Here is an 18,075-nt window from a genome sequence, read left to right on the forward strand (position 1 = left end):
GGCCCTCAGACATCAGAAACGGTGCGCTTTCGCGGTTGGAATGCCCCCGCATTCCTCATTTTTTTAAGCAAAGCATCCTCGATGTGAAAGCGCACTCCAACACCAGCAAAGTTTTCAAGGCAGAGCTGCTTTTATTCATGTGCAAAGTATATTTTCTGTAGCCTTACGCGTTTCGGGGTTCCTGTCCCCTTGGTCACAGGCATTAAGACATGTAATGGAGCCGAAAATGGAACAGAGCCTACTATAGGTAAACACTTTGCAAGACATTTTCATTTCTAAAGCAGCACGAACTATCATTACCAGCATGCAGCATGGTGCTGTAATCACAGATGACCAATGGAAAATCACTTACAGGTCACGTGCAGAAAATGCTTGTTTAAATTAAATTCGGCTCCATTACATGTCTTAATGCCTGTGACCAAGGGGACAGGAACCCCGAAACGCGTAAGGCTACAGAAAATATACTTTGCACATGAATAAAAGCAGCTCTGCCTTGAAAACTTTGCTGGTGTTGGAGTGCGCTTTCACATCGAGGATGCTTTGCTTAAAAAAATGAGGAATGCGGGGGCATTCCAACCGCGAAAGCGCACCGTTTCTGATGTCTGAGGGCCATCTGGAGACACAGGAAATGTCCGCAGTCTCCGGTTATGGAACACCAGCTGGCTCTGGAAAAAACTGCATTTCGTGTCAAGGGCCCACTGGAGGGTTGTGAATTGGACTCAATTTGTGTAATGGAACAGAGCCTACTATAGGTAAACACTTTGCAAGACATTTTCATTTCTAAAGCAGCACGAACTATCATTACCAGCATGCAGCATGGTGCTGTAATCACAGATGACCAATGGAAAATCACTTACAGGTCACGTGCAGAAAATGCTTGTTTAAATTAAATTCGGCTCCATTACATGTCTTAATGCCTGTGACCAAGGGGACAGGAACCCCGAAACGCGTAAGGCTACAGAAAATATACTTTGCACATGAATAAAAGCAGCTCTGCCTTGAAAACTTTGCTGGTGTTGGAGTGCGCTTTCACATCGAGGATGCTTTGCTTAAAAAAATATATATATATATATATATATATATATATCCTGGGCTAACAATATATATATTAGCCCGGGACTGAGATTTTTGCAATGGTCGCCTATTTAAGCACAAGATCACGGCGGAGGCAGTTATACACAAGGCAGCCTGTGCCAACAGCTCGTATTCTGGGCAGTCAGATTCAATTTGAACACACTTGGCCGTACTCTGCTCTCTACTCATCAGTATCTACCTCTGGATCCAAATGCAAGAGCTGTCACTTTCAGAGCTTTGTCAATGGCTGCAGCAAAAGAATGCAATTCACTTATCTTAGTAATTGTGGCCGAGACCAAATTGACTAAATTCAGAAAACGTCTAAAACCTTTCCCTTTAATACGTTGCTCCTCTTCTTTTATACTCTGTCCTTTTATTTTAGTTACCTATAATACTTAGACCACAGTTGTAGCAGCCCCTCCTATTTTAATTGGTGGAGTCCCCTATATTCTTTGCATTTTAAATATATTGTTTTTTAGGGGGTTTTCTGTTGTTTGCTTCCACAGTACCATGAAGCGTTGCCTATGTCATGGTAAAGAATAGAACAATAGGGTGAAGCCGACTAAAGCAAGTCAATATATATGTCAAAATGATGTCAATCATCAACAAATATGATAAAATCACCAGCGCATATGTAGTCATTAAGGGCCTGATCTCAGGTTTGGCAAATCGGTTACTCTGTCACAAACATGGTGGATATCCTGCCCGCTGTATTACAAATGCCGTAGGCTATAATTAATTTCTTATAACATGGACAGTATATTGGTCACTTTTTTGACGTACTAACCTGCCCACCATATTCTACATCAGGCCCTAAGTTACGTAGAGTAAATAACCTTTAGTCTTAGATTTTAACTTTGGGAGTGTAGGAGCAAGCCTTATATCCTTCAGGAAGGTATTCCATATCACGTGCGCATTCCATGGAAAACGTGGGATGAAGGGTGGATGTCTTCTTGAAACACAGCTGTTGAAAGCTGTGGCTATTCTATATGTTAGCCAATACTGTCCATGACGCAGCATCTGCCCTGGAGCACAAGTCTTAGAAAAGTGACATTCCTATGCAAACATTACAATGGAGATGAATAGTTGTTAATCTCTTCTGAGAATAAATTGGTACTAATTATTTTCTAATATTTTCTTTATTTTCTAGCTACATTGGTGCCAGGTTACATGACGAGAGGACCAAGCTAAGAAGGTGGTAGGACAAGCCACTCACAGTGCAAACTCTTGGAAAGGCCAAGACATGCCTGGATTGGGAACCAGGAAAAATTCGGAACTTAATGCTCAATCCTGTTTCTGTGGCAGGTCACTAACATTGTTAACCTGCATCAAAGAGGTCATCATCACTTAGTGTCTACAAAACTCTTTGCGATGTGTTATTCTAATTTATAATTGCTTAGTCCTTAGACAAGGATTTTGTGGACAGATCAGGCCTGCAGTCCTGACTTACGTTCATGCTCACAGCACGGATCAGGGACGTGGACAAGGCCAGCATGTGGAATCAAGGGTTTAAAACTCCTGCACTGCTTTGTGTTGCTACCTGGTCTGAGACATTCCATAGTCTAGGACGGACCAAATCCACAAATTTGCCTCTTGCACATTCATAACATTTCTTTCCACTTGCAATATCTTCAATGGACACGTCACAAAAAAGCTGTTTGCTCAATGATGAAATGTTCACAAACTCTCGCCTGCTTCAGAGGAAAACTTTTTACTTAAACCAAATGTCTTTTAAAGGTGTCTTTTTTTGCAAATGTATTTCACTGTTACACCCAGGTTTTCCTTCAGCCTCCCCTTGCTTGTTGTACACCATGATCTGAGTGGTTCTGTATCAGACTCACAAAAGGACTAACACAATAAAATATTGTTGCGCTAACCAAAGAAACAGCCACCTTATTGAATTTTAATTTTATTAACAGGGGCTTTCAATTGCAAAAGCCTTTGCACAAGAACATCAGCAAAGAAAAAGAATATGTAATTAAAGGGAATGGAAGAAAGAGAAAAAGATGAAAGAGAGAGAGAAAGAAAAAAAAACAAAAATTATGGATCTTCAAAATATTTGCTGTGGAGTTTTTTCTGTAAATAATAACACGTGGTGCTCATTGTTCCAGTTTCAGTTTTTTGTCATTCGTAGTACTACTTCTATGAGTTTCAGATCACCATCTTACTCTAAGGAGGTTTACTTGGTTTATCATGTTGTCCAACTGGCTCTGGCTATGTTGCAAAGTACACCTGTGGTCTCTAGGTCAGTGGCAACAGGCACCTTGTTTTTCAGGCTATTTATTCACTGTTCCCAATATCCTTTTCAATTTACTCACGGCAACAGCGAATGAATGTAGTCTGCAAACACGGGGCAGCCATTGATACAATCCGTGGGCCATCACCTTTGTACTCTTCGGGTCAGTCAAACCCACTGTCAAAGTGCTCCTGTTTTTTAACTATAATAAATCTCCAGTTGTCATTTCATATCCTCATATCCTTTATTATTCGTATTGATTAAAAACACTTTGTGTTGCTGGGAATATCCCAGTGCTTCAAATAGCAACAGCTCCCAGACTTTTCTCATGGTCCACAGTCCTTACCAGAAACATCTGCTTAGAAATATTTCCTTTTCACACTCCTCATCACAAAATGGATCTTGGTCAAACTAACATAGCACACCTACAGCAAGGAGTGTCTTTATGAGACCTTAGGGGCATTTTTTCATCATTGTGTTTGAAAGAGGAAATCGCAGTCGTGCCTAAATACACTGGAATATTGACATTTCCTCAGAGGATAAAAAGGAATTGAACAATGCAGGGTGATACAAACGTGAAGAAAAGATGCTTTAATAATTGGCCACTGGTCAGAACTAGGGGTGGGTGGAATTGGTGGAATCTGATTCCATGGAATTCCACGGAATTTCAGTAAAATTCTGCGAGATTCAATGGTGTTCCGCAACAGGTTGAAGGTGGCATTTTTTGCGGACTCTCGTGTCCAAAAATGGATGCGAGGATGCATTTTGCACTAAGAAATACCACTGCCAAATACCATATGCACTGCAGCACATACCCCTCAGTGCCCTTACATACACAGTAGTGCATACCCCCCATCACCCTTACATACTCTGCAGTGACTACTGAAGAGTATGTGGTATGCTCTGGGCATACCCCTCGGTGCCCTTACATCAGGGCCGGCTCTAGGCTCATGGTGGCCCTGTGCAGGGAGCGTAGGTGGGGGCCCCGGAAGAGGGGGTCCGGACCCTCACGGACATCGATTCGCCAAAATGTTATGGGTGACAAAAGCGACATGTCACTCCCTTTCACACCCAGTGACATCACAGGCGTGTCTAACCTTGGACTTTCGACGGCCTCTTATTTACTGCTTGAGGTGTTATGGAAAGAGCAAGAAATGGAGACAACAGAAAAGTAAACAAAGCTCCATGGGCCCTCTTTAGTTTCTGTTCTCTCTGTCAGTCAGTCTCTCTCTCTGTCAGTCTCTGTCAGTCAATCTCTCTCTCAGTCAGTCTCTCTCTCTGTCAGTCTCTCTCTCTGTCAGTCTATCTCTCTCTGACAGTCTCTCAGCCAGTAAGTCTCCCAGTCTCTCTCTCTCTCTCTTAGTCTCTCTCTCTGTCAGCCAGTCTCGCTCTCTCCCAGTCAGTCTCTCTCTCTCCCAGTCAGTCAGTCTCTCTCAGTCAGTCATTCTCTCTCTACCTCAGTCAGTCTCTCTCTCTCTCTCCCTGTCAGTCCCCCTCTCAATCAGTCTCTCTCTCTCTCTGTCAGTCTCTCTTAGTCAGTCAGTCTCTCTCAGTCAGTCAGTCTCTCTCGCAGTCAATCAGTCTATTTCTCTCAGTCAGTCAGTCTCTGCCTCTCTCTCTGTCTCTCTCTCTGTCAGTCAGTATCTCTCTACCTCAGTCAGTCAGTATCTCTCTACTTCAGTCAGTCTCTCTCTCTGCCAGTCAGCCTCACTCTCAATCAGTCTCTCTCTCTCTGTTAGTCAGTCAGTCACTCTCTTAGTCAGCCAATCTTGCTCTCTCTCTCTGTCAGTTTCCTAGCCAGTCAGTCTCTCAGTCAGTCAGTATTCAGTCTCTGAGTCAGTCAGTCAGTCAGTCAGTCAGTCTCTCTCTCTCTCAACTCTCTCTCTCTCTCCACTCTCTCACTCCACTCTCTCACTCTCTCTCTCACTCTCTGTCTCACTCTGTTTCCACCCTCTATCTACTCTCTCCACCCTCTTTCTACTCTCTCTCCACTCCCTCTCCACTCTCTCTCCACTCTCTCCACACTCTCTCTCTGCACTGTCTCCTCCACTGTCTCCCTCCACTCTCTCCCTCCACTCTCCCTCCACTCTCTCTCCACTCTCTATGCACTCTCTCTCCTCTCTCTCTTCTCTCTCTCTCCACTCTCCACTCTCTTCTATCTGTCTCTCCACTGTCTCCCTCCACTCTCTCTCCACTCTCTCTCCACTGTCTCTCCACTCTCTCTCCACTCTCTATCTCCTCTCTCTCTCTCCTCTCTCTCTCTCCACTCTCTCTCTCTCCTCTCTCTCTCTCTCCACTCTCTCTCTCTCTCTCCACTCTCTTTCTCCACTCTCTCTCTCCAATCTCTCTCTCCACTCTCCACTCTCTCTCTCCACTGTCTCTCTCTCCACTTTCTCTCTCTCTCTCCACTGTCTAGCTCCACTCCCTCCTCTCTCTCTCTCTCTCTCTCTCTCTCTCTCTCTCTCTCTCCACTCTCTCTCTCTTCACTGTCTCTCTCACCACTTTCTCTCTCTCTCTCTCCACTCTCTATCCACTGTCTAGCTCCACTTTCTCCCGACTCTCTCTCTACTCTTTCTCCACTCTCTCTCTCTACTCTCTCTCCACTCTCTCTCTCCACTCTCTCTCCCTCCACTCTCTCTCCCTCCACTCTCTCTCTCTCTACTCTCTCTCCACTCTCTCTCTACTCTTTCTCCACTGTCTTTCTCTCCACTCTCTCTCCACTCTCTCTCCACTGTCTCCCTCCACTCTCTCTCTCCACTCTCTTGCTCACTCTCTCCACTGTCTCCATGCTCTCTCCACTCTCTCTCTCTCCACTGTCTAGCTCCACTCTCTCTCCACTCTCTCTCTCTCTACTCTCTCTCCACTCTCTATACTCTCTCTCCACGCTCTCTCTCCACTCTCTCTCTCCACCCTCTCTCCCTCCACTCTCTCTCTCTACCCTCTCTCCACTCTCTCTCTCCACTCTCTCTCTACTCTCTCTCCACTGTCTTTCTCTCCACTCTCTCTACTCTCTCTCCACTCTCTCTCCACTGACTCTCTCTGTCTACTCTCTCGCTACTCTCTCTCTCCACTCTCTCTATACTCTCTCTCCACTGCCTCACTCCACTCTTTCTCCACTCCCTCTCCACTCTCTCTCTCCACCCTCTCTCTCCACCCTCACTCTCTCCACTCTCTCTCTCTACTCTTGCTCTCTACTCTCGCTCTCTACTCTCTCTCTCCACACTCTCTCTCCACTCTCTCTCTCTCCACTCTCTCCCACTCCACTCTCACAAAGTAGTGTGCGTTCCATGGGCATCCGCAGAAATGTTTACAGGGGGGCACATTTTTAACTTCATCTCCATCCCCCTTGCACCCTTCTCCCCTCTGCCTTGAGGCACCCTTCTCGCCCTCCCCCTTGCACCCTTCTCCCCCTCCCCCTTGCACCCTTCTCCATCTCCGCCCTGCATCCTTTTCTACCTTGCACCATTCTCCCCTCTGCCTTGCACCCTTCTCCCCTCTGCCTTGCACCCTTCTCCTCTCTGCCTTGCATCCTTCTCCCCTCTGCCTAGCACCCTTCTCCCCTCTGCCTTGCAGCACCCTTCTCGCCCTCCCCCTTGCACCCTTCTCCCCCTCCCCCTTGCACCCTTCTCCACCTCCGCCTTGCACCCTTTTCTACCTTGCACCATTCTCCCCTCTGCCTTGCACCCTTCTCTCCTCTGCCTTGCACCCTTCTCCCCTCTGCCTTGCACCCTTCTCCCCTCTGCCTTGCACCCTTCTCCCCTCTGCCTTGCACCCTTCTCCCCTCTGCCTTGCACCCTTCTCCCCTCTGCCTTGCACCCTTCTCCTCTCTGCCTTGCACACTTCTCCCCTCTGCCTTGCACCCTTCTCCCCTCTGCCTTGCACCCTTCTCCTCTCTGCCTTGCAGCCTTCTCTACCGTGCACCCTTCTCCTCTCTGCCTTGCACCCTTCTCCTCTCTGCCTTGCACCCTTCTCCCCTCCCCGTGGCACCCTTCTCCTCTCCACCTTGCACCCTTCTCCCCTCCGCCTTGCACCCTTTCCCCCCCTCCCCGTTGCACCATTCTCCCCTCTTCCTTGCAGCCTTCTCCTCTCCACCTTGCACCCTTCTCCTCTCTGCCTTGCACCCTTCTCCTCTCTGCCTTGCACCCTTCTCCCCTCTGCCTTGCACCCTTCTCCCCTCCGCCTTGCACCCTTCTCCTCTCTGCCTTGCGCCCTTCTCCTCTCTGCCTTGCGCCCTTCTCCCCTCTGCCTTGCACCCTTCTCCTCTCTGCCTTGCAACCTTCTCCCCTCTGCCTTGCACCCTTCTCCTCTCTGCCTTGCACCCTTCTCCCCTCTGCCTTGCACCCTTCTCCTCTCTGCCTTGCACCCTTCTCCCCTCCGCCTTGCACCCTTCTCCCCTCCACCTTGCACCCTTCTCCCCTCCGCCTTGCACCCTTCTCCCCCTCCCCGTTGCACCATTCTCCCCCTCTTCCTTGCACCCGTCTCCCCTCTGCCTTGCACCCTTCTCCTCTCTGCCTTGCACCCTTCTCCCCTCTGCCTTGCACCTTCTCCTCTCTGCCTTGCACCCTTCTCCCCTCTGTCTTGCACCCTTCTCCCCTCCGCCTTGCACCCTTCTCCTCTCTGCCTTGCATCCTACTCCCCTCTGCCTTGCACCCTTCTCTTCTCTGCCTTGCACCTTTCTCCTCTCTGCCTTGCAACCTTCTCCCCTCTGCCTTGCAACCTTCTCCCCTCTGCCTTGCACCCTTCTCTACCGTGCACCCTTTCAACTCTCTGCCTTGCACCCTTCTCCCCTCTGCCTTGCACCCTTCTCCCCTCCGCCTTGCTCCCTTCTCTACTTTGCACCCTTCTCTACCTTGCACCCTTCTCCTCTCTGCCTTCCACCTTTCTCCCCTCTGCCTTGCACCCTTCTCCTCTCTGCCGTGCACCCTTCTCCTCTCTGCCTTGCGCCCTTCTCCTCTCTGCCTTGCGCCCTTCTCCTCTCTGCCTTGCACCCTTCTCCCCTCTGCCTTGCACCCTTCTCCCCCTCCGCCTGGACTCCAAAACGTAAGCTGATCACTTTCTTCAAACAAAATAATTTTGACCTAATAGACAAGCTTTTTATTTTTAGTAAATGCATGGCAGGTGCTCTACTATCAGTTTGCAGTTTCCATCCAGTATCCATATGTACTCTGGCTATACAAGGAAAGTGCCACCATCCCAAGCCAAGGATACACACTAAATACTAAGAACTACCAACAATATATCGGCCAAACAAGGGTGGGCAGAGAGCACATCACCCTCACATGCATTCATGTTTTAATGAGGATGCTTTTCTCTCACAATAAAATTAATGTTTGTACAAATGCCATTTTGACACCTCTATGTGCTGTGCATAACGATTGTCACTGTAACTCAGCTTACCGAACTCAGAGGGAAGGTTGACTTGGTACACCGAGAGAATAACAAATGACTCTGAGGACTTAAACAGATGTCAGGGTGAGCGTGAAACGGACTACGATAAAGCAAGCAATTAAAATTGTATTTTGTTTAAAAGAACCATGACTTGTCGGAAAACACAGTTTCTATTATGTATAAAAGTTCCTAAAAATGTCAGAGTGATTACAAACTATATTACACAGGCACGTATGTTGGAGAAAGGATCTACAGTCTGTCTGAACAGAGATCAGATAATCTTCCTTTCCTTGCAGGCCCGTTATCCCATTCCACCGAGACCTCTGTTTCACCTTTCAACAATAAAAATACACTTACTCACTGTCTCGTTCCTTGTCCCAAACTTGGTGGCTGAAGAAGTGCTTCTGCATCTGGAGCGTTCTTTCTAATGATTATAATTCACCATGGGCCAACCTGTGCACAATCACACAGCAGAACACTGCGCCATCGCTTTCACTTTCGCATGTTAGACATGCGTAGTCGAGCCCGGGTGAAATCATCCAGAAAATGTAAGCATGCTTTTAAAATGCTGATGTGGAAACACAGAGGCAGCATCAACATTGTAATTGTGTCTTTAGATAACTTGTAGGGGGTGGCAGGGAAGCAGTTTTTTAAGGGTGCCACAATCACATTAAGAGGTCCCCAGCCCATGCAGGCCCCCAAACCCTGAACCCCCCCCCCCCCCCCACCCCTCACCCCTCACAGCCCTGGCCTCCTCCCTTCTCAAAGGAGTAGTGCCCTGAGGAGAATGCACTATCTCAGGGCCCCCACCCCCTCCTCTTTCCGGGCCTGGCTCGTGGCTTTGACTGAAGAGAAACATTGGAAGTTGATACTTTGTTTCTCTTCAGTCAAAGGTCAGCAGCGCGAGGAGAGGAGCAGGCTGCAGGCAGCAGCAGCTGCTTTAGAGAGAGAGAGACAGCTCTCTACCGGAGAGCTCAGCTGAGGGGCCCCCTTCATCGACTGGAGATGTGGCGGCCCCTGGGGTTTGGTGGCCCTGTGCAGGTGCACAGTTTGCACATGCCTAGGGCCAGCCCTGAGGAGAGGAGCAGGCTGCAGGCAGCAGCAGCTGCTTTAGAGAGAGAGAGACAGCTCTCTACCGGAGAGCTCAGCTGAGGGGCCCCCTTCATCGACTGGAGATGTGGCGGCCCCTGGGGTTTGGTGGCCCTGTGCAGGTGCACAGTTTGCACATGCCTAGGGCCGGCCCTGCTTACATACTCAGAGGATAAAAGACTTATATACCCTGAATATCTAAGGGCGCCGAGAGGTATATGCACAAAAGTGCTGTCAGTGTTTTTTAAACAGGGCCAGAAGAGGGAGCTGTCCCTCTATATTTAAAAATCACAGCAGATTAAAGTTTAATCCACAGTGATTTTTAATTATAGAGGGACTGCTCCCTCTTCGAGCCCTGTTTGAAAATCAAACACTTAAGATTAATTCCGCCAGCGGAGCGACAGCATTTATTAGTAATTCTGCATTAAAAGAGTAACGCAGAATTACCAAATTCCTCCAACTCTCTGGCATATTTTAAATTTACACCAACCCCATGTCGGATCATCGTTATTTTCGACTCACATTTAGCAAGTTTATTATTAGGAGTCCACCTGCCTTCCAGGCATGTGACATGTATGCAGTGGAGGCAGGGTCCTTGTTCAGTCCAGCGGGTTGCTGCACTGTTAATAATAGCCCCACCGGCCACCAGCATCATCTAGGGGTCCTCTGACTTTGGACCAGCCTGCAAGAGAAGTACCCAGCAGTAAGCAGTACAGAGGCAAGCAGCCCCTATCTTTGGGCACTGCAGAAAGTTTAGTGCATGTTCACCACCAAGTCTACATGACCACCTCAGCCTCTGCTGCCTGCAACTATCAGCTTGCCAGACGAGTGGTATCCTGCCTGGCCCGAATATTCAACCTGACAGCACACAGTGACTGATTGATGTATTAATGTGCCCCTGGTGAGTGGGGCTTAGAGAAGAGGTGACTGATTGCCATAAAAACCAGCCCTGGCCCAGCTTGGGCCTCTCCCTACGTGTGGTGGAAGCCCAGTAACCGATTCTAGACTGCAGCATGGACTCGGGCAGCACAGCCGAGATTGATATGGACTCAGGCCGCAAAGCCGATATCAATATCTCCCTAAAGGTAATCCATCTCTTCGATGCATCTGAGTACTGGGATACATTCCAGATTTTGAAATTAGGTTTCTGTAATCTTTTCCATGCAATACAGGTCTCATACATTGGATATAGCGAACTGAGTCACCTCTAGAGCTCTGGTAACTTCATGTAATTGGTGGGTGTGCTTGATGGTAATGGCGGAGGCTGAAGGCAGTGCCAGTTTCTCACAGCCCTGTCGGTGGGCCATAAAGATGTTTAGCATATATGCTCAACCAGGTCTTGGCTTCTCTGCAGAGTATAGAGAAAAATGGTAAACCCTTAAGGTGATCCACATCAGTGGTAGCTTCCACAGACTACACCAACGACGACAAGGATTAGTTACTTACCTGTAATCCTAGTTCTCATCCAGGGGTCATATTCTATGAATAATCCCAACCCATGTGCGGGATCGCGGAGCATATACAAAAAATACATATATATATACCTATATATGCATATGTGAAAACATATATCCATGTAGCCTAAGATATTTCCACAATGGCCAAAATGCTGAAATTACATAGGTTTGTATAGTAGCACCTATACTCTCCCAACCCCTAAGGAAGAAAGAGAGCAGTAAACATGTGTACTACAACAATGCTTTATTGCCATAGAGAAACCTGTAATTGCAGGCATTTGCCAGTAGGCTGCAGTAGGGTATGAAGAAAACAAAGAAAACTGACACCTTGCCTTTAAGGCATTAGAGTATGGGTACCCTGTCTTTAAGACCTGTAGGCGACCCCCTGCTCCCATGATGCACCACAGGTAGCAGTTAGGTCAGTTGTTTTTGGAGATGTATAACCTCTGAGTAAATCCACAATTAAAATACAATAACTTTGCAGTAATGCTCATCCGAGGAGGTGGGTGGGTCGCTTATGACTTTGAGGAGTATACCCCTGGATGAGAACTAGGATTACAGGTAAGTAACTAATCCTTCTCATCCAGGGGATACTCATCAATAGTCATAATCTATGAATAGATTAGAAAGCCCATACCCAAAGTCTCGCAGACGAGCAATCAAGTACACAGCAAAAAACATGAATCAATATCACATTTATAATGCAGTTATGCAAACAAATTCCTCAAAGAGGCCTGTCCCACGCGGGCGTCGGCCTGTGCATCTGAATCTAGGCAGTAAAGGCGGGTAAAGGTATGCACTGAACGCCATGTAGCCGCCTTACAAATCTCAGATATGGGAATGTTGCGAAGGAGAGCTGTTGTAGAAGCTTTCCCTATAGTAGAATGTGCACGCGGTTTGCCCTGTAGAGCTTTATTAGCTAATTGGTAAGACAGAGCTATACAGGAGATGATGCCTCTCGAGATAGATCTTTTTGAAGCTGACAGGCCGGTATTAGTTGTACCATAATTAACAAAGAGCCGGTCAGACTTCCTAAGTGGAAGAGTTCTAGCCAGATAAAATTTCAAAACCCTCTGGAGATCAAGGGAGTGTTAAGACCTCTCCAGGGGAGTGGTTGGCTGAGGGAAGAAAGTAGGCAGAGTGATGGTCTGATTGATATGGAAATTCGAGACCACCTTGGACAGGAAGCCTGGATGTGTTCTCATCACCACTCTATTGGCATGAGACACTGTGTAAGGTTCCTTGCAACACAGGGCCTGGATCTCACTCACCCTTCGGGCTGAGGTGATGGCTACCAAAAAGGCAGCTTTCCAGGTCAAGTGCTGTAAAGATGCCTTATGGATATGCTCGAAAGGAGCACCCATCAACTTGGTACGTACGATGCTAAGCTCCCAGGGAGGAGAGGAGACCTCACCGGTGGAAACACTTTCTTAAGCCCCTCTAAGAAATCTTTGACCACAGGCATCAGGAAGAAGGAGGTCTGGGAAGAAGACTTCCTACAGGCTGCAATTGCCGCTAAGTGAACCCTGATGGAGGGATACTTTAGGCCTGACCTTGCCACGGGCAATAAGTATGGGAGAATCACCTGCTCCTGACCTAGAATTGGATCAAGAGCATTGTCCATACACCAAATATAAAATCTCTTCCACTTGAAAGCATAAGACTTTCTAGTGGAGGGCCTCTTTGCCTCTTTAAGAATGTTCATGCAGTCAGCCGAAAGGTCTAGGTGGTCATACTGGTTGACCTCAGGAGCCATGCCGTCAATCGAAGGGAAGGAAGGTTGCGGTGAAACACGCTCCCCTCGTCCTTGGTCAGCAAGTCTAGGCGGCAAGGCAGCCTCCGGTGAGGAACCTCTGACAGCTGGAGGAGATCCGGGTGCCACCACTGGTGTGACCACTCCGGCACTATCAGGATCATCCTGGTGTTGGTCCTGTAGAATTTCTGTATCTCTGCCTGGATCCGAGGCAGTGGAGGAAAAGCGTACAGCAATGTATGAGACCAGCAGATCAAAAGTGCATTCCCCCGTGATCCCTGCTGGGCGAATCTGGACGAGAAGACGGGGCATTTCGCGTTTGCCACGTCTGCGAACAGATCTATGTCTGGTACTCCCCATTGCTGAAACACCTCCTGAACAACCTCTTCGTTGAGCACCCAGTCGTGCGCTTCTACGAAGCCTCTGCTTAGGCCATCCGCCTGAACATTCAGGATTCCTGGAAGGTGAACTGCAACGATGGAGAGACCTCTCTCCAGAAGCCAGCTCCAAATGGATTGAGCTTCCAGAGGCAGAACTCGTGACCTGGTGCGTCCCTGTTTGTTCAGATAGAACATCGTTGTTGTGTTGTCTGTCTGAACTTGAATGTGGTTGGAGTGCAGAGACGGGTACAGGGACTTGAGCGCCAGATAGACAGCCCGGAGCTCCAAGAAGTTGATATGATAGCTTCTTTCTGTTTCGGACCAGAGACCTTGTACCTGAAGCTGGTCCATGTGAGCACCCAGCCGTGCACTGAGGCATCTGTGACCACTGTCTGCGATGGAGGTAACTGATGAAACGGGACTCCTTGCAGCAGGTGAGAACGTTTCATCCACCATCTGATGGAGTCTCTGGCAACTTGGTGGCGAGAGGCACGATCTTCCCTGTGGCCTGATCTCTGACACCACTGGTCCTAGAGTACCTGCTGCAGAGGCCTCATGTGAAGGCACGCATTGGGCACAATGTAGATGCACGAGGCCATCGATCCCAGTAGTGACGACACTTGCCTGGCTGTTGTACTTTGGGTGTCTAGCAGGGTGCGGCACTTCAAAAGCATTGATAACAACCTCTCCTCCAAAGGACACATGCTTGCCTCTGCGGAGTCCAGAGAGGCGCCCAGATAGTGTATTCGTTGGGTGGGGTTGAGGACCGATTTCTTGTAGTTGACGTGCAACCCCAAAGAATACATCAGGTTGAGACAGTAAGAGAGATGGCTCTGAAGCAGAACAGGTGTGGTGCTTTTTAGGAGCCAGTCGTCTAGGTAGGGATAGACGAAGATCTTCCGCCTGCGGAGGATGGCAGCCACCACCGAGAACGTCCGTGGGGCGGATTTGAGGCCGAACGGAAGCACACGATACTGATAGTGGTGACGGGCTATCTGAAACCTGAGAAATTTTTCGATGCTTTACTGAGACAGGTATATGAAAGTAAACGTCCTGCAGGTCGATGGCACACATCCAGTCTCCCTGGTGAAGGTGTCGAAAGATCTGGTGCAGGGCTAGCATACCAAAATTTTTCCTTTCTGATAAACCTGTTCAGCAGGCGCAGGTCGAGGATAGGTCTGTACTCTTTGGCTACTCCTCGCTTTTGGACTAGAAAGTAGCGGGAGTAAACTCCCTGATTTCTTCGCATGGGTGGGGGAGGGGGGGGGGGACCTCCTCTGTGCCCTTTTTGCAAGATTTGAAGAAACTTTGTTTTTCAAAAGCGGACTTTGAATTTGAGGGAGGCGCTTAAACTGCGGGGGCACTTGCGGAGGAGGAGATTTGAACCTCAGCAAGTAACCATGCTGCACAATATTCAGCACCCATTTGTCTCTTGTTATGGTCTTCCACTCTTCCAGGTGACCAGCTACACTCCCTTCCACCGGAGTGGCAAACGGTTGCGGAAGAAGCAACAACTCAAGGCTTGGGAGGCTGCTTGGAGGTGGACTGTTGCTTGTTGTTATTGCCTCTACCTCTCCCAGGGCGTCTTTGTTGGAACTGGGATTTTTGTTGGTTCTGGGCAGACCATTAAGGGGTTTGAACCCTCTGTTGGTATGAACGTTTGTTGCCCTGATGGAAATGTTTCTTGAACTCCTTGCTTTTCTCGAGACCAATAGCCTTGACAGTGTCCATCTCAGCCTTCATTTTGTTCATCTCGTCATCAGAGGGAGCCCCAAACAGGGATGAGCCATTGAATGATCGGTTCAGCATTTTCTTCTGGGCATCAGGCTTGAGGCCTGTGAGGCGCAGCCAGGCCGAGCGTCGTGAGCAGACTCTATGGGAGTAGCCTTGAGGGGCGAGATCTGAAGCATCTTATTACTTGATTGGCTACTAGCCCTCCTTCCTGTAGAATTTCGGTGAAATCCTGCCAGTCTTCTTTGGGAAGCTTCTCGGTGAAACGTGTGAGGGAGTCTGTCTTATCTCTCGAGAAGGGCAGAGGCTTCATTGATGACGCTGTAGTGTTGCACTTCTTCCTCCCATATGAGTACATCTGTTTGCTATCCTTCTCCGGAGGCACAGAGGACGAGGTAGAAGCAGAGTGGGATTTCATGGCTGCAGCCACAATGACCCAGTCCGCTGGTGGGTCAGCCCTGAGAAACAAGGGATCCACTGCTGGAGCCTTGTATTTTTTGGCGATTCTGGATGGTACGGAACCCACCGTCGCAAGGGTGAGGAAGGTGGCCATAGCCGGTTCCAGGAATCCAGGCACCACTGGTAGCAGCGGTCTAGGAGCTGTTCGGTAATGCAGGGTTCAAAGATGACAGACGTGGGAACCACAGGGGTATGCAAAGTGATGGTGAGTTTCTGTCCACCCCTACCCAAAACATCTGTAAAGGTCGAAATGTCATCTATGGGCGACAGCCGTGTTGAGGAGAAGGTTGGAGAGTAGTCCTGGAATGTCGATCTTGTAGAGGAAGACCATGTAGGTGATCTTGAGAGCCTTCTCTTATGGGGCCTGTCATGGTGATGGCTGTGACGACCCCTGGGCCTAGACCGACGTGTAGAAAGTGATCTTGATCTGGAAGGTACCCATGGTCTGGAAGATGATCTTGGCCTGGGAGGCGATCTTGATCTCCTAGGGGGAGACTTCGAAGGTCCAGCCGGAGTGCTTGTCTGAGGAGTAGGATCAGATGGGGAATACGTGCGAGAGTTATCCGACTCAGGACTACTGCGGCCACCTGACCCAGCACCTTTCGGATGGCGAGGCGACAAACTGCAGGACCTCCCCTCCGCAGGTTTGGGGGATGCTCCAGGTGAGATCTCCACAATGTGCAGTCCTGGAGACTATGACCGGTCTCCTGACGATGTTCTGGACCCGGGACCGAACTGCCACGGGCACTCCGCAATTCCTGTGACCTCTTCTCTCGACGTGGAGTGCTTCGACATTGATGATGTCTGAGTCACCATCGGAGTTGAGTGAGGTCTGGACGTCGATCACCTATGACGATGAGGTGATCTCGACGGCGACCTTCGCGTTGAGTCGGAGACCGCGACATCGATCTGCTATGGTGCTGAGTCGACTGCTATCTGCCATGACGTCGAGTCGATGGCGATCTGCCATGACGTCGAGTAGACGGCGATCTTTCACGACGTCGTGTCGAAGGCAACCCTCCTCCTTGACGTCGAGTGGTGGGATCTCGACGATCCTCTCGATGGCGGGGCACCCGCCCGCGGCGAGATGTTAGCCGTCATTCCTCTCGACACTCACCCCCTCGAGGGTGGCGGAGAGTGTCTCGACGTCGACGGAAGCCTCGACGTTGACGGAGACTTAGGTCTCTCAGCACCCATAGACTTCGAGCCCGAAGTGTGGTGCCTCTACGCTGACTTACTTCGAAGCGGCGGAGCCTCTCGACGTCAAGATGGTGTTCCTGAAGAGTGTCTGGGCCTCTTCGACAGTGACGTTGACGGTGATTCTCTCGTCCCCTTTCTCTTCCTAGGGTCAGGAGAGGTGGAACGTCGCCGCTTTAGACCTTGCTTGCTGGAAGACGATGTCCTGGGACCTCCATAGCCACCCACCTGATGACTCTTGTCCTTTTCCAGCAGAGCATGGAGTTTTAAGCGTTCTTTGTCGCGCAGGGTTTGCCTGGAGAACTTCTGACAATGGTGGCACTGGTCAGGATTGTATGAGGATGGAAGGCACACAATACACATCAAGTGTGGATCTGCCAGTGCCAGTTTCTTTTCACAGGAAGGACACTTCCTGAATAAAGCTGGCTTTCTGACTGGAAAAAATTAGTGGAAGTCCACAAAAACAGTAGCAGAAGCCTTTAGAAACCAGAAAACGTCTAATTTTCTGAAAGAATCTCTTCAAAAATCAGTTTTAGTAAAAAAACTGAAGAGCTCAAACGCCAGGATTCTCTCAGAAGGAGCCGGAAAAAAGAACTGACCTAACTGCCACCTGTGGTGCATCATGGGAGCAGGGGGTCGCCTACAGGTCTTAAAGGCACGGTACCCCTACTCTAATGCCTTAAAGGCAAGGTGTCAGTTTTCTTTATTTTCTTTATACCCTACTGCAGCCTACTGACAAATACCTGCCTGCAATTACAGGTTTCTCTATGACAATAAAGCATTGTTGTAGTAAAAATGTTTACTGCTCTCTTTCTTCCTTAGGGGTTGGGAGAGTATAGGTGCTACTATACAAACCTATGTAATTTCAGCATTTTGGCCATTGTAACAAATATCTTAGGCTGCATGGATATATGTTTTCACATATGCATATATAGGTATATATGTATTTTCTATATGCTCCGGGATCCCGCACATGGGCAGGGATTATTCATAGATTATGACTATTGATGAGTATCCCCGGGATGAGAACAACACCGCCCACCTCCTTGACAGAATGAACAGCCTTGGATTGACCCAGATTGTCTGCGACCCCATGCACACTGCAGGACACGCGCTGGACCCCATTTCACCTTCATCAACCTCGTCAAATACAGCAATGCCACAGAACTCACCTGGACTGATCAGATCACTCCATTGTCCCCCTCAACATCTCTAACCCCCACACCACCATCCCCAAGATGGCCAGCGCCCACGCCGCAGCTGGAGTGAAATCTCAGAGACCAGCTGGACAGAGGCCCTAAACACCTCCAG

The 18,075-nt window shown here is 48.9% G+C and overlaps 1 protein-coding gene across 1 annotated transcript in view; it reads left to right on the top strand.

Moving 5' to 3' along the window:
* VWA1 (von Willebrand factor A domain containing 1) overlaps positions 1-2,959 on the top strand; it is a 476,800-nt gene extending 473,841 nt beyond the window's left edge. The window contains exon 18 of the mRNA XM_086921472.1: positions 2,225-2,959. Within this exon, the coding sequence (XP_086777598.1) occupies positions 2,225-2,265 (41 nt within the window). The 3' untranslated portion in view covers positions 2,266-2,959. The remainder of the gene's footprint in view (positions 1-2,224) is intronic.
* The last annotated feature ends 15,116 nt before the right edge of the window (positions 2,960-18,075 follow it).

This window comes from Lissotriton vulgaris, chromosome 5 (genome assembly GCF_964263255.1).
Source record: "Lissotriton vulgaris chromosome 5, aLisVul1.2, whole genome shotgun sequence".
Classification (NCBI taxonomy): domain Eukaryota; kingdom Metazoa; phylum Chordata; class Amphibia; order Caudata; family Salamandridae; genus Lissotriton; species Lissotriton vulgaris.